This window comes from Symphalangus syndactylus, chromosome 8 (genome assembly GCF_028878055.3).
Source record: "Symphalangus syndactylus isolate Jambi chromosome 8, NHGRI_mSymSyn1-v2.1_pri, whole genome shotgun sequence".
NCBI lineage: Eukaryota > Metazoa > Chordata > Mammalia > Primates > Hylobatidae > Symphalangus > Symphalangus syndactylus.
The window spans coordinates 128383064-128405082 of record NC_072430.2 but is presented as its reverse complement, the minus strand read 5'-3'; the positions used below and the strand labels follow the sequence as shown (position 1 = coordinate 128405082).

At 41.6% G+C, this 22019-nt stretch overlaps 1 protein-coding gene across 1 annotated transcript in view; it reads left to right on the top strand.

The window, feature by feature from the left end:
- AP1S3 (adaptor related protein complex 1 subunit sigma 3) overlaps positions 1-21574 on the top strand; it is an 83475-nt gene extending 61901 nt beyond the window's left edge. The window contains exons 4-5 of the mRNA XM_055290785.2: positions 9944-10081; positions 16947-21574. Coding sequence (XP_055146760.1) covers positions 9944-10081; positions 16947-16982 — 174 coding nt within the window. The 3' untranslated portion in view covers positions 16983-21574. The remainder of the gene's footprint in view (positions 1-9943; positions 10082-16946) is intronic.
- Positions 21575-22019: the final 445 nt, after the last annotated feature.

The window sequence follows — 22019 nt, the reverse complement described above, 5'->3', positions numbered from 1 at the left end:
AGCTTCCCGAAGAGCTTGGATTATAGGCATGAGCTACCACGCCCGGCCACCCAAACCTTTCAAGAAGTGGATGTGTCTTTATCTTCATACCACAAATACACCAGAGACCTTATTTCAGTGAACCAGAATTTAACTGTGAAGCATTTCTTGATATTCTGTTCTTTATTCTTCATTGGCTTTGTCATCTCTTCTGTTTTGACTTTTTATCCTTTCTCTGGCTTTTTTTCTAAGCTGTAAGTATTCTTAATTATTTATGCATAAGAAAAATAGCAACAAGCAAAAAACCCAAATCCCTTTCCTTCACATTGCTGTTCAATAATCTTTTCGCATTTTCTGCCAAGTGATATACTATACTAGGTGCTCCAGTCCTCAGAACTCATTCATTCGGCAGTGCTTACAGCATGGATCCATCTTTACTCTGCAAGGAAATCAGCAAGTTACCATTGAACCCTCCTGCGGGTTGACACCAGCGATTCCTCTTGAGTCTTCACCTGCTTTCACCTGCTTCTCGCTGCAGTGCTGGACCCTTGCTCACCATGACGCTTTCTTTAAATTCGCCCTTTTTGATTTTGCCATGACATTGATTTCTGCTGACTCTTGTCCTGTTATTTCTGAAGGCGCCTCCTTGGTTTCTTCCACTCAGCTCCCTTCCTCCGCCCATCCCTAAATGCCCTCATCTCTTCCTAACTCTGTGTGTACTGACTCTCTGTCCTGGAAATCCCTTACTAAGCGACTTTCCTTCCCCTTGTTGGTGACAGTCTTCGCTGGGCTTCTCATGGTCCAGAACCAAACTCATCTACTGAAAATCTGTTCCGTCTTGTGATTGGAATTTGTCATGTTCCAGGATCCTTCAGTGCAAAAGGACGCTGCTTCTTTTGTCTTTTTCAATGCTTTACCAGAATCTGCCTCTGTCTATTCAAATTGGGCTGACATTCATTTCCTTCTTTCCACTCTCACTAATATAGGTTCACTTGGGATTTCAATTTTGCTTTTCTCTTAAACATCCTACCTGGCTTTTTATGCCTCTGAGCTTTTCTCTGTTCGCCCTCTTGCCCTATTAGTTACCATCTTCCTTAAAAAACCCAGATATAGGTGTGGCATTCCTTCACAGCCACTTTCCATCATGTACAATAAATAAAATCAAACCCCCTAGCCTGTTGTTTAACCTTTCAAAGCATGGATCCCTGACCACTCCTCCATCCTTGTTACACTTCCCTTATTTATTTATTTATTTATTTATTTATTTATTTATTTATTTATTGAGACGGAGTTTTGCTCTTGTTGCCCAGGCTGGAGTTCAATGGCATGATCTCTGCTCACTGCAACCTCTGCCTCCCAAGTTCAAGCAATCCTCCTGCCTCAGCCTCCTGAGTAGCTAGGATTACAGGCCCCCGCCACCATGCCCAGCTCATTTTTATATTTTTATTAGAGATGGGGTTTCACCATGTTGGCCAGGCTAGTCTTGAACTCCTGACCTCGGGTGATCTGCCTGCCTTGGCTTCCCGATGGGCTGGGATTACAGGCGTGAGCCAGCACCTCTAGCCTACATTTCCCTTTTTATATACCTGACAGTTCTCCAGCAATGAGGAATGAACTTGGAGTGTCCCTAACTGGCACCCGATTTGCTTGACCACCAAATTGCAATTCTCTTGAGACCATGCTTTGTGACTCATTTTATCCCCCCACCGCTTAACTTGTAACAGCTGTGGGCCAGATTTGATAGCAAATGTTCCAAAACATTTAATCCAGTTAACAGTCTCAAGAAATAAATCACTGGATTTGGAAACTGTTTTCTTCTCATAATACCCTCTTCCCTATTCCCTTACTCACTGAAGATTTTTGTCAAGTGTTAGGATAATTTACTTCCAGAAGAGTTTTTTTGTTATTCTCTTTAATGAATGAGCAGTATTTGTAATATTGAACAAATTTTATCAGATTTGTTGCAACACTTTTCATAAGGATGAACACTGGAAAGATTTCTAAAAGAATTTTTCCTCCCTCCCTTTTTTCCCCCTTGTAAATGATATTGTAAGAACTAAAATGTTGCTTCAAGGATTTCAGGTTGTTGGTCAGTATATAACGGTAATAAGACAACTAGACCATCTTTTCTTTGTCGTCTTGGTATACCAAGTTTATTTTCATTTTTTAAAGGAGAAATTTGCAAATGTATAATAACATGTTTTCAAACATATTATTTAATTTAATACTATTATTCAAATGAATTCTCACATTTTTGTACTTTCCTTTGAAATAAACTACAGACTTAGCCTTTTGCAAGAGCCTGAAGAAGTTTCCCTGAGGTCTGGGCATTCTCATAACCTGCCTTCTGTTTCTCATTTCCGAACTCTGGCTTGACCTGTTGCATTTTCCTAGATTAAACCAACTGTGATAATGTGAATTGGGGCTGAATTTTGATCTCAATCTATCTGACCAAATTTCAGCCAGATATCTCAGGGCATTCTGCTTCTCAGGAGAACTTGAGTGACCTTCACCAATGCTAAACCCAGTTAAAGTACAAAGAGAGTCAGAGTGAATTCCCATTTCTCTAACATTAATTTTCCATTCTATTTTGGTATACTTTTGGAAGCTCTGTCTTTGTCATATACCAAAATTTAATTTATTAAAAAATTCAATGAATCTTTCATTAACCTAAGAGCAGCTAAGAGCAATTCAAGGCCATATGCCCAGTAGAAGTTCAGTTCTTGTTAATTAACAGTGATGAGCAAAGACTTCCAGTACTGATTCTCATTGACATAATTTCAGCAATAACATATTTCTCTTTGGTTTTCTTTTCCTCCCATATTAATACTAAAGCTTTCCTTGAATTCTGCCCTTATATAATGTTATCTAGGGGAAAACTTGGTATTGAGCTTCTCTTATAACACTGGAAAATATTATCTGCTGAAGACAGATGGATCAAAATCTCTGGCTACTAATTTAAGTTATGTATTTTTTTAGCACTTTTCAATTCCAAGGAGATTTACAAGGATTAGCTAGTTAATCTTCCAATCTTCAGTAAGTAGCATTAACCCCAATTTATAGAGGCTCAGAGGAAATGCCTCAAAGTCTCATGCCAGATAAGAGTCTGAGGATTTAGATACCTGCCATATTTCTGCATTACAGACTATAGTGTGAATTTTTACTGGTGCCTCAGTGTGTGAGGATGTTGATGTCCCAGAGAGCTTTTGAACTTGATGTAGGGAGTTTTTTGTTTGTTTTTTGCTGTCAGGGGAAGAGCACTATGAGTCCCCGGATGCTGGTGTAGGCTCACTCACTCACCAATTCAAGGATTTGGGGCCTGTCATGTATCTCTGTTTTGCAGATGAGAAAAATGACCCTCAAAAAGGTTAAGAGAAGTGTTTACTTTGCTGAGCTTATAGGGCTGCTGGGAGGGGCAAAGAGATGGTGTGATAGCAATACTTAATAAACTATTCATTTCTATATAGTTGTACATTGCATTATTCTTGTTTTATTTTATTTATTTATTTATTTTTGAGATGGAGTCTCGCTCTTGTTGCCCAGGCTGGAGTGCAGTGGCGCTATCTCGGCTCACTGCAACTTCTGCCTCCTGGGTTCAAGCGATTCTCCTGCCTCAGCCTCCCTAGTAGCTGGGATTACAGGCGCGTGCCACCACACCTGGCTAATTTTTGTATTTTTAGTAGAGATGGGGTTTTCCCAAGTTGGCCAGGCTGGTCTCAAACTCCTGGCCTCAGGTGATCCACCCACCTCGGCCTCCCAAAGTGTTGGGATTACAGGCGTGGGCCACTGCGCCCGGCCTGTTCTTATTTTATATTTAGCTTTATGGTACTTAATATAGTTTACTATTATTTGAAGCATTTGCTGCATGTAACTTGAAACTTTTTGTATTTACTTTAGAGCATAATTTAATAAGTACATGTGCTTCTTAGATTCTGTCCAAAAGGATTCGGTTGGTGAAATGCCAGAAATAATCTCACTGCACCATGAATTCTGCTGTAAGAAAAGAACCTCAAGCCAAATTACAGTAGAGCACAAGGCTAGGACATTGAAGATAAAGTTAAATGATAGTTTCTATCTTTTTAAAGCTTTATTCAGAATCTAGATACACAAGAAAATAAAGAGGCTCATGTGTTTATTAACATGGTGAGGGAGGAAGAAGCCAGGGGTATTTGCATAATTAGAAGGAGTGTAGTCACTTGAGCATCAGGGATATATTTTTGTTGTATTGGGACAACCTCAAGGTGGAATTTATTATTTTATTTGATTTTGTTTCTTTTTCCTGAGACAGAGTCTTACTCTGTTGCCTAGGTTGGGGTGCAGTGGCGCAATCTTGGCTCACTGCAACCTCTGCTTCCTAGGTTCAAGTGATTCTCCTGCCTCAGCCTCCCGAGTGGCTGGGATTACAGGCATGTGCCACCATGCCTGGCTAATTTTTTGTATGTTTAGTAGAGACAGGGTCTCACCATGTTGCCCAGTCTGGTCTCGAACTCTTGACCTCAAATGATCAGCCTGCCTTAGCACCCCCAAAGTGCTGGGATTACAGGCATGAGTAATTAGGCAGTAGCTTCAGAAACCTGAATTGGGACTGGGAATGGTGGCTCATGCCTGTAATCCCAGCACTTTGGGAGGCCAAGGTGGGGGGGGATCACCTAAGGTCAGGAGTTCAAGACCAGCCTGGCCAACATGGTGAAACCCTGTCTCTACTAAAAATAAAAACATGAAAATTAGCCAGGCATGGTGGCATATGCCTGTAATCACAGCTACTCGGGAGGCTGAGGTGGAAGTATAGTTTGAACCCAGGAGGCAGGGGTTGCAGCAAGCTGAGATGACTCCACTGCACTCCAGCCTGGGTGACGGAGTAAGACTGTCTCCAAAAAAAAAAAATGAACTGGTCAAAGGGTCTTCCTGGATATTTTCTTTCATTCTCAGATGGCAGTAGACTCAAATAATAACTATAGGGTAGCATTTTTGAGTTGCTGTATGTGAAATAGTTGCTCAGTTGTAACATTCTCTATAATGCCTATGGAACTTGCATATTCATTTCTCTTCAGAGCTAAAGATAGTAACTGTATATCAAGGTGTGTGTGTGTATGTGTGTGTGTGTGTGTGTATTGTCTCTCTAACTCTGCATACCACCTTACCTTACCCTTATCCCTTGAAACTAGTACAGTAAATTAATTGCCCCATGGCTGCTGGAGGACCCAGACCTGGGGACGCATCAAAGTGGGGTATAAAAAGTTCCTAGAGAATTTTCATTAGTATCTGTCAGGTTCACTTTGCAGGATATTAATTGCTGGTTTCTCCTAATGAGGCTCCTGTCTGTCTTGGATTCCTGGTCTACGCCTGCCTTGAACTCCGAGGTTCCTCAGCTTGCTACTAGAACTCCTGACTTCTGCCTTTTCTGACCTCTGGTAACTGCTTCCTTCTCATACCTTCTTTCATGTACATGGATGTCTAATCTGTTGTGATTTCTTTTTGTTTCTTTCTGTTGTTTAAAACTGCAAAAATGATGCATATTTTTACATATCCCTTTAAACATGTACGGTTTTTAAAGATGGGATTGCATTCTGCATATTATTCTACAACTTTCTTTTTTCCCCCCTTACAAGTCTATCTTAGAGCTCTTGCCGTATTTGTGCATGTAAATCTACCTGATTCTTTTCAGCTTCGATATAGAAAACACTTGCAACATATACTACAGCAGGGAAAGGAGACAGTGTCTGTGACACCGAAAGAATCATTCAAATTTCTAAGACAAATATTGCAATAGAAAAAAAGTCTTTAAGAAGTAATTTGTAGACAAAGCAAGAAATGGAAAGGGCCAGTGCATATCTAATAAGATGTACAGTCTCACTAATAAGCAGAGAAATGCAAATTTAATTAATGTTCATCTGAAAATTTAGAGACTATCCATTGCTGGAGATGGCATAAATAGGTAATCACTCCTACTGTTAGTGAAACTTTTAAGTTTTATAGACTACTTTGGAGGAGCACATTTTAGTATTTATCAATTTTAAGTAAACAAATCCTTTGACCGAACAATTTCCCAAGGAATTTATTCCTACGCTATACTCAAATTAGTGTACAATACACAACAAAAATTATGGCAGCGTCATTTAGAATAAAAACTGGAAACAGCCCAAAGTCTGCCCATATCCATAAAGGAACTGCTTAAATAAACTATGATATATTCCCAGTATGCCATGGTAATTCTGTATAGAAGTTGGATTCATTTGGATCTGTCAACTTAAACCATGTTCCTTGTGGAGTTTGCTAGTTTATTGACCTAACTTGTAAATGTATGGAGGAATTTGCTAAAATATTGACATCTATTTCATGCAAAGTTATAGCATTCAGTACAACCATAGAATTGTATCTGGGATGCCATTAATCTCTAGCATATTAGAAACAAGGCCTGTATTTATTTATTTTTATTTTTTGAGAAGGAGTCTTGCTCTGTCACCCAGGCTAGAGTGCAGTAGCATGATCTTGGCTCACTGCAACCTCTGCCTCCTGGGTTCAAGTGATTCTTCTGCCTCAGCCTCCTGAGTAGCTGGGATTACAGTCGTGCACCACCATGCCTGGCTAATTTTTATATTTTTAGTAAAGACAAGATTTCACCATGTTGGCCAGGCTGGTCTTGAACTCTTGACCTCAAGTGATCTGCCTGCCTCAGCCTCCCAAAGTGCTGGGATTACAGGCATGAGCCACCATGCCCAGACAAGGCCTCTACTTAAACTTGCTCATTCATTTATCTTACAAGCATTTTTTGTGTCTTACAATGTGCCAGAAACCAGGGATATAAAGATGATGAAGACAAAGTTTCTGCCCTGAACTTGCAGTACGGGGGAGTGATTAGTAATCAATAAGCGTAAACTAGTGCACAGAAGATGTAGGTGAGAACCCACAGGAAGTGATGTGAAATCTGAATGGGGAAAAGGGGATGCGGGGAATCGCCATGTGCCTGACTTTTGAATTTGGCCTGGAAAAAATGAGCTTGGTTTTGCCAGCAGGAGAATAAAGAAAAGGACATTTGGGGACACAATCCAAGAATTGTTGGAATGTGCAGAAGGCAAAGGCACAAAAAAGCACCGTGACATTGTGAGTTTGTGGCATGCATGTCAGATGCGTGGATGAGCACTGGCACAGGAAATCAGACAGCAGGGCCCAGGCTGGTAAAGATTCCTATATGCCTTTGTCCTGAAGACCTTACACAGCAGAGGCACAAGATCAGCAATTTAGCAAAGCATTCGTGGTCAATGGCCTTGAGCAGGCACACCCGCCACCTGGAAGGTCATCACAGTGGCCTGATGGAGAAGTGCTGTAGGCCTGAGCAGCAGCTGTGAAGGCAGAGAAGAGAGGAAGTTAGGGACTTATTTAGACAATAGAATCAGTAGAAACTGATGACCAAATCCAGAGAGATGAGATTAAGGGAGGGAGAGGAATGAATGGGGAAGGGGAAGTATGTTGGTTGAACTCTAGAATGAATTAGATGGAGCAATTAGAAAGAGGTTGCAACTACTAAGCAAAATAGGGACTAAAGGAAAAAGAATAATCTTGATATCAGTTTGGGACATGGTGACATGGATTGAGGAATAGGCAGGTAAAGATGTCTAGTTAGTGGGTGAAAATATTGGACTAGTGGCCCAGAGGGAGATCAGGGCTAGTCATCTAGGTTTGTTGAGCTACCTGCATGCTAGACACAGCTGTAGAGAGTCAGCAAGATTGTCCAGGAGAATATGCATTTTGCAAAGAGAAGAGGCTCCCTTGAGGAACATGAATATTCAAGCAGAAGATGGATGGCTAGAATATAAGCAACATGCAGCAGAGATGTTTGTCTGTTCTGTTGACTGATATGTGCTAGGCACACCTTAAATACTTCTTAAACAAGTGCAGGGTAGGAGGGAGATAAATTATCCAATGAGTCTGAGAAGGAATTATCAGAGATAGACAAGAAAAACAGGCATTAAGTGGTATTGCCAAAATCAGGGGAGCAAGGGAGAAGAGATTTTCAAGGAACAGAGATTGGTGAAGAGTACCACATGCAGCTGAGAGGTAAATGTTGGGGAGGTCTGGAGACTTCCTTTCTTTTTTTTCCTCCTCCCTTTTTTTTAAAAAATTATACTTTAAGTTCTGGGATACATGCACAGAACGTGCGGGTTTGTTACATAGATATATATGTGCCATGGTGGTTTGCTGCACCCATCAACCTGTCATCTACATTAGGTATTTCTCCTAATGCTATCTCTCCCCTAGCCCCCAACCCCGGGGCAGGCTCTGGTGTGTGATGTTCCCCTCCCTGTGTCCATGTGTTCTCATTGTTCAACTCCCACTTATGAGTGAGAACATGCAGTGTTTGGTTTTCTGTTCTTCTGTTAGTTTGCGAGAATGATGGTTTCCAGCTTCATCTACGTCCTTGCAAAGGACATGAACTCATCCTTTTTTATGGCTGCATAGTATTCCATGGTGTATATGTGCCACATTTTCTTTATCCAGTCTATCATTGATGGGCATTTGGGTTGGTTCCAAGTCTTTGCTATTGTGAACAGTGCTGCAATAAACATACGTGTGCATGTGTCTTTATAGTAGAATGATTTATAATCCTTTGGGTATATACCCAGTAATGAGATTGCTGGGTCAAATGGTATTTCTGGTTCTAGATCCTTGAGGAATTTCCACACTGTCTTCCACAATGGTTGAACTAATTTACACTCCCGCCAACATTGTAAAAGCATTCCCATTTTCCACATCCTCTCTAGCATCTGTTGTTTCCTGACTTTTTAATTATCGCCATTCTAACTGGCGTGAGATAGTATCTCATTGTAGTTTTGATTTGCATTTTGCTAATGACTAGTGACAAAAGCTAAAATAGACAAATGGGATCCAATTAAAGAGCTTCTATACAGCAAAAGAAACTATCATCAGAGTGAACAGGCAACCTACAGAATGGGAGAAAACTTTTGCAATCTATCCATCTGACAAAGGGCTAATGTCCAGAATCTACAAAGAACTTAAACAAATGTACAAGAGAAAAAACAGCCCCATCAAAAAGTGGGTGAAGGATATGAACAGACACTTCTCAAAAGAAGACATGTATGCAGTCTGGAGACTCAATGAGCAGAGTTTCAAGAGAACAGCTTCAGTTGGGTGGGTGGGGTATGGTACGGAAAGAGAAGGTGTCAGTGAGTAGAGGAATAAGTGGGGAGTAAGACAGCAAGGATGGTGTGTGAGTACGGGAAATGAGTCTTATTTGGATGATGGGAGCGATCTTGCCATACTTGCTACACTTAAATAAACATCAAAATCTATCAGACTCTGCTTTGGTCTGTGCCAGGGGTTCTGGATGTGAAATCCCCCAGTCCAGCGGCCTCAGCGTCACCTGGGAACCTGTTAAAAGTGCAGATTCTCAGTTCTTATCTAGACCTCCTGAGTCATAAACTCTGGGGGTGGGCCGTAGCACCAGTGTGTTTTAATGAGCCTGTGGAATGAGTTTGAGAACCACTGGCTGTGACATAATTTTGAGAAAAATTAACACAGTTGAGCTGATTTTCCTCTGAAGAGTTAGTTTCTGAGAGAGTTCTAAAGCTAGAAGCCAAGATTCACAGAGCATAGAGCAGGAGAAATAAAGCTCTGCCCTCCTGCCTGCAGTGCAGCTGGGGCTCAGTTTTCTTGGTGCAGTTAGAAAGAGGAGCCGAGTGGCCTCATTCCCTTACCGAACCTCCAATTTCCTGTTGCAACACAAAACATTATTATCTAAGGACGTGCTTCGCTTTAATAGAATGTAGCATTCCATTTATTAAAGGCCTGGCATTCCCTGTTCTTTTTTTCTGTCCTTAAAATGCCATCTGATATTTTTATTTTTGGTACGCCACATGAGTGCAAACTGAAAAAGCTCGAGATTCGGGCAGATATTTCCCCTGATACAACTGCAAGTTGATCAAAATATTTGTTTTTGTCCCACCAGGTCTGCGAGCTGGATATTATCTTCAATTTTGAAAAGGCTTATTTCATCCTGGACGAGTTTATAATAGGTGGAGAAATTCAGGAAACATCCAAGAAAATTGCTGTCAAAGCCATTGAAGACTCTGATATGTTACAGGAGGTCAGTACGGTTTCCCAAACCAGGGGAGAAAGATGACGATGATGATGATAGTGTTAATATAATATTAGCCAAGACTTACTGAGTACTTACTCTGTGCTGGGTACAGTTTCTAAACTATTTATATGTATTAGCTTATTTAATCCTCACATCAACTCAAAAAGGTAGGTGATACTGTTACTCCCACTTTACAGATGAGTAAACTGAGACACCAAGAGGCTAAATGACCTGCTCAATTTCACACAGCTAGGAAGTGTGGAATAGAGATTTGAACCCAGGCAATTGGGCTTTAGAGTCTTTGCTCTTCACATTTGGCTGAGCTTTGGAGTGCAAGAGTCCTTCACTGCCAAAAAGGTATCAAATACTTAGTGATATTCTTTTCAAGAATAATTTTATGAGATGTATAAAAAGACTTTCATTAAAATACCTATGCTGCCCTGGGAAAGGAGAATAGCAGTATATTGTTATTTTGTTTGCCAGGGATATTAAAGCTTTATTATTGAGCATGGCATTTATCATTTTAATTAAAATTTCTTACACCTTTTGGGAAGGCTGTATGTGTGCTCTTGTTTGCATAAAGAAATTGGGAACACTGTGGTTTGCTTGCCAAGGTATAAATGGGCCCGGAAGCATCCATTTGGTACTGCCCTGGACTCTGGGATTTCTATATAAAATAAAGTGGGAATGTTCTTTTAGAGGCAGCACAGATTTGCATCATACCTCCTCAGGGAACTTACCTACATCAGCCCCTCCATTCCTCCCAGGATGCAGTGAGGAAGAGCACTTCACCCCACTGACCTCTGCCCTCCCAAATGAGATGCTCTGAGGGGCTGCATTCCATCCCATCCCTGCCACCTCTAGATTCTTCTTCCCACAGCCTCAGTGGGTCTTCCCATCTTCCTATTTTCAAATAAGTAGGTCAAGAGGATCCAGAGCATTGTAAAGCACCTTTTTAAAATTGGCATTTGGCTGGATGCGGTGGCTCACTCCTGTAATCCCAGCACTTTGGGAGGCCGAGGCAGGCAGATCACTTGAGGCTAGGAGTTCAAGACCAGCCTGGCCAACATGGTGAAACCCCATCTCTACTAACGACACAAAAATTAGCCGGGCATGGTGATGTGTGCCTGTAATCCCAGCTACTTGGGAGGGTGAGGCAGTAGAACCACTGGAACCCGGGAGGCGGTGGTTGCAGCGAGCTGAGATAGCACCGCTGCACCACCTGGGTGATAGAGCGAGACTCCATCTCAAAATAAATAAATAAGTAAAACTGGTATTAAAGCTACTTTTTTCTGCTATTTTGAAGAGGGTGATTAAATTAACAAAACACCATTAGGTGTGAATTCCCAGCAACTATTTTGGTGCATCTTTAGGCTGATTACTTGCTCCTGCCCAGCCAGAGAATCAGTCCTCTGGTGAATGGATGTGGAGGAAAACATCTATTTGAGTGGGTGCTGTAAGCAGCTGCGTGTGCCTATTAGAAGGCCAATGCATTCATTACCAGAGGTGTCTCACCTCAAAAAGTGCATCTAAACTGTCTGATGTTGATTTGACTGTCTCCAAATGCCACAGGGAGGAAAACTTTACAAGGTATTTGAGAAATCAGTGGTTTGGAAATTTCACAAAACAGTGTTTCATAAAATACGCTGGGAGTTGGGGGCAGGCAGAGGGGGTGGAGTTTTTTTTTAACTTTAGAACCTCAGGGTCCTGACCGTGGAATCTCCTTACAGGAGAAACAGACTTTCTAACGGAGTCTTTGGCACTTCAGTAATTAAAGCTGAATTGGGGGCCAAGACACACTACTGGGTTAATTTGAAATCCTCTCAAATTAGGAAACAGTTTTAAAAAGGTTGTCATAAATCTGGTGTTGCTAGTTCCATTTAAATCTAGGAAGTAGGTATTTCAAGAGTGAGCCCTTTCACAATTAAATGCTAATTGGTAGTTCACGTTCCTGGTGATTGAGTGGAGGGGCTTGATGGGTAGGTCTCAGGGGACCTTGCATTTAGCCCTGGTGTCCCTATTGTGGGCAGGCAATGTCATGGCCACCCTCTCAGTCTCTCCTGTTGCACTAACAACACTTGCCAAGTACAGAGAGTGTTATTATCGTTCTCTTGGGCCCTGGTATTCAGTGAAGTCAGTGAATATTTTGGGGAGCTTGTTGAAAAATTGACTTTGTGTATCTTGCCTTCTTAAGAAGTTTAAACTGGATAGGAGCCAGTAATATACTTGCATAAAGGAAAACAATTACTGCTTTTTTTTTTTTTCCTGTTCTTTGGACCCGGTCATGTATTTGTAGTTACTGAAGATTAAGGGAGGCCTTTGTGACATTGCTTTAGCTGTGAGAACAGCTGTCAATCTTGAGTAGCCGTAAGACTTTTCTTTAACTCCTACTTAGAATAATAACTTTTAAAAAGCTACACCTGGGCCGGGCGCGGTGGCTCACGCCTGTAATCCCAGCACTTTGGGAGGCCAAGGCGGGCGGATCACGAGGTCAGGAGATCGAGACCATCCTGGCTAACACGGTGAAACCCTGTCTCTACTAAAAATGCAAAAAACTAGCCGGGCGTGGTGGCAGGTGCCTGTAGTCCCAGCTACACCAGAGGCTGAGGCAGGAGAATGGCGTGAACCCCGGGGGGCGGAGCCTGCAGTGAGCCGAGATTGCGCCACTGCACTCCAGCCTGGGTGAAAGAGCGAGACTCCGTCTCAAAAAAAAAAAAAAAAAAGCTACACCTGCCTGCAGATTTAGTAAGAAGACACATCGTCTCAAATCTCCAAATGCTCAAAGCTTATTCTGAGTGTCTGGTGGCTAGATGTTGATAAGAGGAAAAGAAAGGAACTGTTTACTTGGTTGGGGATACTTATTTGGGGGTAACAACAATGTTGGCAATGGCACAAAGTTATTAGAAGGAAAATTAAACCCTCTGTCCGGGCGTGGTGGCTCACGTCTGTAAGCCCAACACTTTGGGAGGCCGAGGCGGGCAGATCACTTGAGGTCAGGAGTTCGAGACCAGCCCAGCCAACATGGCAAAACCCTGTCCCTACTAAAAATACAAAAATTAGCCAGGCGTCGTGGTGCACATTTGTAACCCCAGCTACTTGGGAGGCTGAGGCAGGAGAATCGCTTCAACCCAGAAGGCAGAGGTTGCAGTGAGCCGAGATTCTGCCCCTGTACTCCAGTCTGGATGACAGAGCAAGACTCCATCTCAAAAAAAAAAAAAAAAAAAAAAAAAAATGCTGGGCATAGTGGCTCATGCCTGTAATCGCAGCACTTTGGGCTGAGGTGAGTGGATCACAAGGTCAGGAGTTCAAGACCAGCCTGGCCAAGATGATGAAACCCCATCTCTACTAAAAATACAAAAATTAGCCAGGCGTGGTGGTGGGCGCCTGTAATCCCAGCTACTCAGGAGGCTGAGGCAGGAGAATCGCTTGAACCCAGGGGGCAGAGGTTGCAGTGAGCCAAGATCATGCCACTGCACTCAAGCCTGGGCAACAGAGTGAGACTCTGTCTTTAAAAAAAAAAAAAAAAGAAAGAAAAGAAAATGAAACTCTCAAAGGCGATAGTTGGTCATTAACCACAGGACTTGCAATACATGGGAGCGACAAACAGTAGATATTTTACACCGACTAACAGGAGGCTCAAGGCCAGGTGCGATGGCTCATGCCTGTATTCCCAGCACCCTGGGAGTCCCAGGCAGGAAGACTGCTTAAGTCAAGAGTTTGAGATCAGCCTAGGCAATAGTGAGAACCTTGTCTCTACAAAAAAATGATAAAATTAGCCAGGTGTGGTGGTGTGCACCTGTCATTCCGGCTATTTGGAAGGCTAAGGTGAAAAGATCACTTGAGCCCGAGAGGTCGCGCTGCAGTGAGCGATAATCGCACCACTGCACTCCAGCCTGGATGACAGAGTGAGACCCTGTCTCGAAAAAAAGAAGGGGAGGGTCAGATTGTATCTCATGAGCAATAGGATACTATGTGCCCTCGTGTGGATGCAGGCGAAACTGCTAGGTGCACCCCAACACTGTCACCCTTAAAAGCCTAAACCATGTTAACAGATAAGCCAAACCACAATGCAGTAGGAAGTCATAACATACACTGTGCTATATGCATAAGAAACACCACAGAGCTAGATATATCCAGAAGACACCCCAAGATACACTCCAGCTCCTGTCTTGCGAAGGTAAGGGCAACTAAGGTTCTGCCAGCTCTAAAAGTCTGCCCCAAACCTTTAAAGTGGCAAGCTCAAGAAAATACCAACTTTTACCTTATTGGTTTACATAGCTTGAGTAACAGCCTGGCTCGCCTCAGACAGGGCAGCCGGTGTGGTGTTTAGCAGACTGAGTCATCTGGTGATGTGAGCAGTGCCAATGACTAGCGGCCACTGAACCACAAAGACAGGAAAGTGTCAACTCCAGGCCCCTCTCGAGGCTACAGGCAGGGCCTAGCAATGCCCTCATCCGGTCATGGGTTTTTGTCCACTTTGCAAAAATAAGATATTTTAACTGCAAAAAGTACATAGCCATACAATATAATATATGATAGAGGAGTGTCAAGCAATTAATTAATGAAAATAACATGCAACCATTTTTTATTTTGTGATATTTGTCATCTTCAAAGTTCATAATCTGAGGTCATTTTTTTTTTTTTTTTTTTTGAGACGGAGTCTCGCTCTGTTGCCCAGGCTGGAGTGCAGTGGCGCGATCTCGGCTCACTGCAAGCTCCGCCTCCTGGGTTCACGCCATTCTCCTGCCTCAGCCTCTCCGAGTAGCTGGGACTACAGGCACCCGCCACCACGCCCGGCTAATTTTTTTTGTATTTTTAGTAGAGACGGGGTTTCACCGTGGTCTCGATCTCCTGACCTCGTGATCCGCCCGCCTCGGCCTCCCAAAGTGCTGGGATTACAAGCGTGAGCCACCCCGCCCGGCGAGGTCATTTCTTTTCTTATTCTAACTACACTTTGTACCTGATTTTGTATTTGTAACTTTGTATTCCCATTTAAATGGTGTAAACTCTAGATTCCACAAAACCAGCATGGCCCAATGTCCTGTATGATCCCTCTGCTAAGTTAAAAGACCCCACGGGCAGCATCTGTAGAGGGGTAGAGGGGTACGCGGCTGTCTCGGCCAGTGCCCATTTAGGAGGTGAGAGCTTTGTTGAGTAAATGTGGATGACTGAACACAAATGATTTTCGGCAGAGGAACTATGGAATTCTAGACAGAGTTGGTGAAAACCAGTTAGAAAACCTCTTTTGAAGGTAAGGGCAGATTTCTAGCCCTGGTATCTCCTGAGCAATCTTGCTCGGCCAGTAGCCGTGGTCTCTTCAGCCCGTGTCAGCGTATTTCCCGGCAGGTTCATGTGAATCATATACCCTGGGGTTTAAACTTAAGAACAAGTTGAATTTGGATTGCTAAATGAGCAGATAGTGACTCAAATGAAAGAGGCAGGTTGACTTTTTGCCTTCTCGAGCTTTCTTATTGATTCAACTTGGGGCCCTGGTGTGACACAAATATATATGTTTAAAGCAGGAGAGCGTGCAAGAGAAAGCCCATCTGTCTTGCGTGGTATAGAACCTGCAACATCACTGTTAACTTTGAACTCTGCCTGTAATTGTGAGTCTGTTCAAACATTTCTTTTTAAATGCTGAAAAAAAATATGGCTTTGGGGCACGTTAGCAAACTTAGTAACTGATGGGCAGTATGAAAAGAATGAGATCATGTCCTTTGCAGGGACATGGATGGAGCTGGAGGCCATTATTCTGAGCAAAGTAGTGCAGGGACAGAAAACCAAGTGCTGCATGTTCTCACTTAAAAGTGAGAGCTAAATGATGAGAACACATGGACACATAGAAGGGAATACACACTGGAGCCTTTCAGAGGGTGGAGGGAGAGGATCAGGAAAAATAACTAATGGGTCCTAGGCTTAATACTTGGATGACTAAATCATTTGTATCACAAATCCCCATGACACACATTTACCTATATAACAAACCTGCACATGTACCTCTGAACTTAAAAGTTAAAAAACATAATTTGTATACTTTGGGAGGAAACCTTTGAAAACATATGGCAGAAACGATACCTTTTTTCCTGTGAACTTGGTAGAGAAGTAAAGAAATTCTTAAGAATTTTGGTCTATTTTTTTTGTCTTGACAACATGTATAATAAAGATGCTCTGCACAATATAGGTAAGGATACATATGTTATACAGACATAATTCAGCATTCTCTAATACATGTACCTAGATGTGGTCCTCCTGATCATTTTAGCAAATGTGTTTATCTTAAGTCAACAGTGATATCTTGGCAACTTTGCTTTAGCATTTCTCTCTCTCTCTCTTTTTTTTTTTTTGAGAGGAGTTTCACTCTGTCACCCAGGCTGGAGTGCAGTGGTGCAATCTTGGCTCACTTCAACCTCCGCCTCCCGGTTCAAGCAATTCTCCTGCCTCAGCTTCCCGAGTAGCTGGGAATACAGGTGCATGCTACCACACTCGGCTAATTTTTGTATTTTTCATAGAGATAGGGTTTTGTCACGTTGGCCAGACTGACCTCAGGTGATCTGCCTGCCTCAGCCTCCCAAAGTGCTGGTATTACAGGCGTGAGCACCACACTGGCCAAGCATTTCTCTTATCAGACATTCACTTTATGATCAAGCTTAACTTTTTCTCAGTTGAAAGTTACTTAATTCCAGCCCCATATGGATGTGTATACAAATTATACTCAAACTTTGATTAGAATGCAAAGATTTTATATCCATGTATCCTTTTGACAACTTGTTTTCAACAATGGCAAATAAATAAAAGAATGCAGAAGATTTCACAGTCTGCGGAAGGATGTGACTTAAAGGGAAAATTGTTCTAATTTATTGTTCGCTTTCAGACAATGGAAGAATACATGAACAAGCCTACATTTTAACTGGAAATCTACTTGAAGACTCCAGCACTACATGTTATGAAGCTGTAAATAAGCAACGCCTCCCATCCAGTTTTTTGATGGAGCCTCAGGCACCATGCCAAAAATAATTTAAAGGGATTCTTTGTTAACTAACAAAGTTAAAGTTGTTTAACATATTTATAATTACTATGTGTCTGTATTATTAAAAAAAAACAAAGAAAAAAAACTATGTGTCTGTATTATACTGTACAGGGTGCTTGTAGCTCTAAATGTTTAAAGTAACTACCACCTAACCCAACAGACAATATTTGTAATGTATTAACTCCATGTTATGTTTTTAAGCTAGTTTAGATAAATTAGCTGCAATTTTTTTTGCATTTGACACAATATTGTAATAATCCATAATTTTGAATGTAAAGTATATATGATGTCATTAATACTTTTTCTAAATGTTTAGTTTTTTAAATTGTATAATAATTCAAAATTATGTTAATAGTGCAGAGTTTATATGTAATGCTAGACATTTTTCATACACTTAATAGTACTGTAACTGCAATTCACATACAAAGTGTCTGATTTTAATGTGCTGAATTCATTTTTTTTCAGAATTGAGATTAAGAAAATAACCAAAGAGTATAGAACTTAATACGTGTTTTTGATGCCTTAGAAGCTGCTATCTTGACTGAGATTTTAATTTATCTTTTAATTGAATATAAGGGACATTCCAATAAGGTTTTCTACAAACTATATATTTATTAAGGTTTATAGAGACCTAGAGATACAGCATCTATGATTTCCTTTATTATTCTAAAACAGTATGATAAGAATTAATAACAATAGCAATAATAATTATTGCTACTATTTTTTAAAATTCATGTTCCAAGCACTCTTAGATGCTGGAAATTTCATTTCAAATATGTTTTAATGTATCTCTAATGCATTTGAAGACTTATTACATGGCTTACTTAGAGCATTTAAGATTATCACAGCCTATATGGTAGATTCCTTTCCTCCTTTTTTCTTTTCTCGCCCTTTCCTCCCCAAAGAAAAGATTTGCTGCTGACCATTATTACTGTAAATATATCACATTTGTGCTTCCTGGAATGAAAATTCTGTATAACCAGGTCCTAACAGTGATCATACATTATTACAGGGAAATAGCCTGTAGGCCGGGTGCGGTGGCTCATACCTGTAATCCCAGCACTTTGGGAGGCCGAGGCAGGCGGATCACTTGAGGTCAGGAGTTCGAGAGCAGCCTGGCCAATATGATGTAGCCCCATCTCTACTAAAAATACAAAAATTAGGCTGGCGCGGTGGCTCATGCCTGTAATCTCAGCACTTTGGGAGGCAGAGGTGGGCGGATCACAAGGTCAAGAGATCGAGAGCATCCTGGCCAACAGGGTGAAACCCCATCTCTACTAAAAATACAAAAAATAGCTGGGTGTGGTGGTGCATGCCTGTAGTCCCAGCTACTTTGAAGGCTGAGGCAGGAGAATCGCTTGAACCCGGGAGGCAGAAGTTGGAGTGAGCCGAGATTATGCCACTGCCCTCCAGCCTGGGCGACAGAGTGAGACTTCTCAAACAAACAAAAAAATTAGCCAGGCGTGGTGGCAGGTGCCTGTAATCCCAGCTACTCAGGGGGCTGAGGCAGGAGAATGGCTTGAACCCAGGAGACAGAGGTTGCAGTGAGCCAAGATCACACCAGTGCACTCCAGGCAGGTGACAGAGCAAGACTTCGTCTCAAGAAAAAAAAAAAAGAAAGAAAAAGTAAAAGCTTGTAGTATTCTGTCTTGCTGCCTGCTATTTGATGTTTTACCTGTGCATTTTCAATGTCAGCTATGAGGTCTGGTATCATTCATATTAGAGTGGTTTGGGACCTCCAGTGATTTCCTAGAAGAGTGCGTTTCCTGTTGGATTCTTTAGGAAATCCCATCTGGTAGACTTTTAGAAAACCCGATGGAAAAATGTTCTCTTTAGTTTGCCTCAAGATATATTTAGGGAAAACAGCAAAGCAAGCAGAAGAACAAAGGGAAAAATTCACCAATTCCTCAATATAACCATTATTCAAAGGAAATAACTCAGATTAGCATATACAATAATCATTAGCATTTTACTATCCAATATTTCTTCAAGTTACCATGTAATTACAATTATGGCATCAGCTTGAAGTTTGTCATGCATGATTGATCACTGTGTTTACTTTAGCTAATCTTCAGTTTTGTGGTTTAACTTTTTAATGTGGTAGAATTTTTCCCTCCTTCCCTCCTTCCTTCCTTCCCTCTTTCTTTCTCTCTCTCTCTTTCTCTCTTTTTCTCTCTCTCTTTCTCTTTCTTTCTTTCTTTCTTTCTTTCTTTCTTTCTTTCTTCTTTCTTTCTTTCTTTCTTTCTTTCTTTCTTTCTTTCTTTCTTTCTTTCTTCTTTCTTTCTTTCTTTCTTTCTTTCTTCTTTTTCTTTCTTTCTTTCTTTCTTCTTTTTCTTTCTTTCTTTCTTTCTTCTTTTTCTTTCTTTCCTTCTTTTCTTTCTTTCTTTCCTCGCTTCTTGTCACCCAGGCCAGAGTGCAATGATGTCATCTCAGGTCACTGCAGCCTCCGTCTCCTGGGTTCCAACAATTCTCCTGCCTCAGCCTCCCGAGTAGCTGGGATTATAGGCATGCGCCACTACACCTGGCTAATTTTGTATTTTTAGTAGAGTTGGGATTTCTCCATGTTGGTCAGGCTGGTCTTGGACTCCCAACCTCAGGTGATCTGCCTGCCTTGGCCTTCTGAAGTGCTGGGATTACAGGCATGAGCCACTGCATCCGGCCGAATTCTTTATTTTTTCAATACAATTTTGTAAAGATGGACCTCATGTAAATCCATCACAGTTTTTCCAGTTCTTTTGAAATTTGTCACCATATTTGGATAAAGATATCTCTTGAACCTCATTCAAATATACTACACATGTTCTGGATAATTCCATATTAGACACTCTAGCTATGGACAGGGCTTCTCAGACTTCATATCAATGTCACACATAGAAAGTAAATATATCTCATCCGGGTGAGGTGGCTCACGCCTGTAATCTCAGCACTTTGGGAGGTCAAGGCAGCAGATCATCTGAGGTCAGGAGTTCGAGACCAGCCTGGCCAACAAGGTGAAACCCTGTCTCTACGAAAAATTCAAAAATTAGCTAAGTGTTGTAGCGCATGCTTGTAGTGCCAGCTACTCAGGAGGCTGAGGCAGGAGAATGGCTTGAACCCGGGAGGCAGAGGTTGCAGTGAGCTGAGATCGCGCCACTGCACTCCAGCCTGGGTAACAGAGTGAGACTCTGTCTAAAAAAAAAAAAAAAAGAACAAAAGAAAGTAAACATATCTATATGGCGCAGTGGGGTGAAGGGTAAATTTGAAGGATTTTAGGGACATCTCACATGGGCCTAGGCTAAAATAGTCACTGTGTTTTCTTTATATTATGTAATTACCATCAAACTACCAAGGGAAAGGAAAGACAATAAATGTTAAATTTCTATAAAACTTTCAAAATAAAATGTTTTAACATTTTTTAATGAGGAACTTGGTGTGTTTTCATGAATATACTTTTTTTTAAGTCAGATTTTATGTTTGAAATTGCTACTCATAATTCCTGGTGATGTCTCTTTAATATGACCTCTTTAATTTCTTGGTACCTACCAACAAGAAGTGTAGGGAAAAGAAAGACAGATCAGACTGTTACTATGTCTATGTAGAAAGGGAAGACATAAGAGACTCCATTTTGAAAACGACCTGTACTTTAAACAATTGCTTTGCTGAGATGTTGTTAATTTATAGCTTTGCCCCAGCCACTTTGACCCAACCACTTTGACCCAACCTGGAGCTCATAAAAACATGTGTTGTATAAAATCAAGGTTTAAGGGATCTAGGGCTGTGCAGGACGTGCCTTGTTAACAAAATGTTTACAAGCAGTATACCTGGTAAAAGTCATCGCCATTCTCTAGTCTCAATAAACCAGGGGCACAATGCACTGTGGAAAGCCGCAGGGACCTCTGCCCTTGAAAGTGGGGTATTGTCCAAGGTTTCTCCCCATGTGATAGTCTGAAATATGGCCTCGTGGGATGAGAAAGACCTGACCGTCCCCCAGCCTGACACCCGTAAAGGGTCTGTGCTGAGGTGGATTAGCAAAAGAGGAAAGCCTCTTGCAGTTGAGATAGAGTAAGGCCACTGTCTCCTGCCTGCCCCTGGGAGCTGAATGTCTCGGTATGAAACCCGATTGTACATTTGTTCAATTCTGAGATAGGAGAAAAACCGCCCTATGGTGGGAGGCGAGACATGTTTGCAGCAATGCTGCCTTGTTATTCTTTACTCCGCTGAGATGTTTGGGTGGAGAGAAACATAAATCTGGCCTATGTGCACGTCCAGTCACAGTACTTTCCCTTGAACTTAATTATGACATAGATTCTTTTGCTCACATGTTTTTTGCTGACCTTCTCCTTATTATCACCCTGCTCTCCTACTACATTCCTTTTTGCTGAAATAATGAAAATAATAATCAATAAAAACTGAGGGAACTCAGAGACCGGTGCCGGTGCAGGTCCTTGGTGTGCTGAGTGCTGGTCCCCTGGGCCCACTGTTGTTTCTCTATACTTTGTCTCTGTGTCATTTCTTTTCTCAGTCCCTCGTCCCACGCGACTAGAAATACCCACAGGTGTGGAGGGGCAGGCCACCCCTTCAAGAAGCAACTTCAAAAGTAAGTGGTAGCAAATGGGAGAAGAGTATTTATCGCTTTGGCTCCTACTGACTTTTCTCATCATTCACCTACATTTTGGTAATCTGATCTCTTTACATGTAATTAATGATGTGATCATTTTTTAAACCTAGTGACAGCTCCTTTTCTTTCATTAACAAATGTAAAGTTGACAGTTCTTGTGATAAAGCAAATGGATTTTTGATTCAAACTGTTTTTTTCCATATCAAACCTCCTAAAATAATGATAAAGCTTTGGTCAAATGTATTGTTCTAATCTTTTTTGAGACAGAGTCTCACTCTGTTGCCCACGCTGGAGTACAGTGGCGCGATCTCAGCTCACTG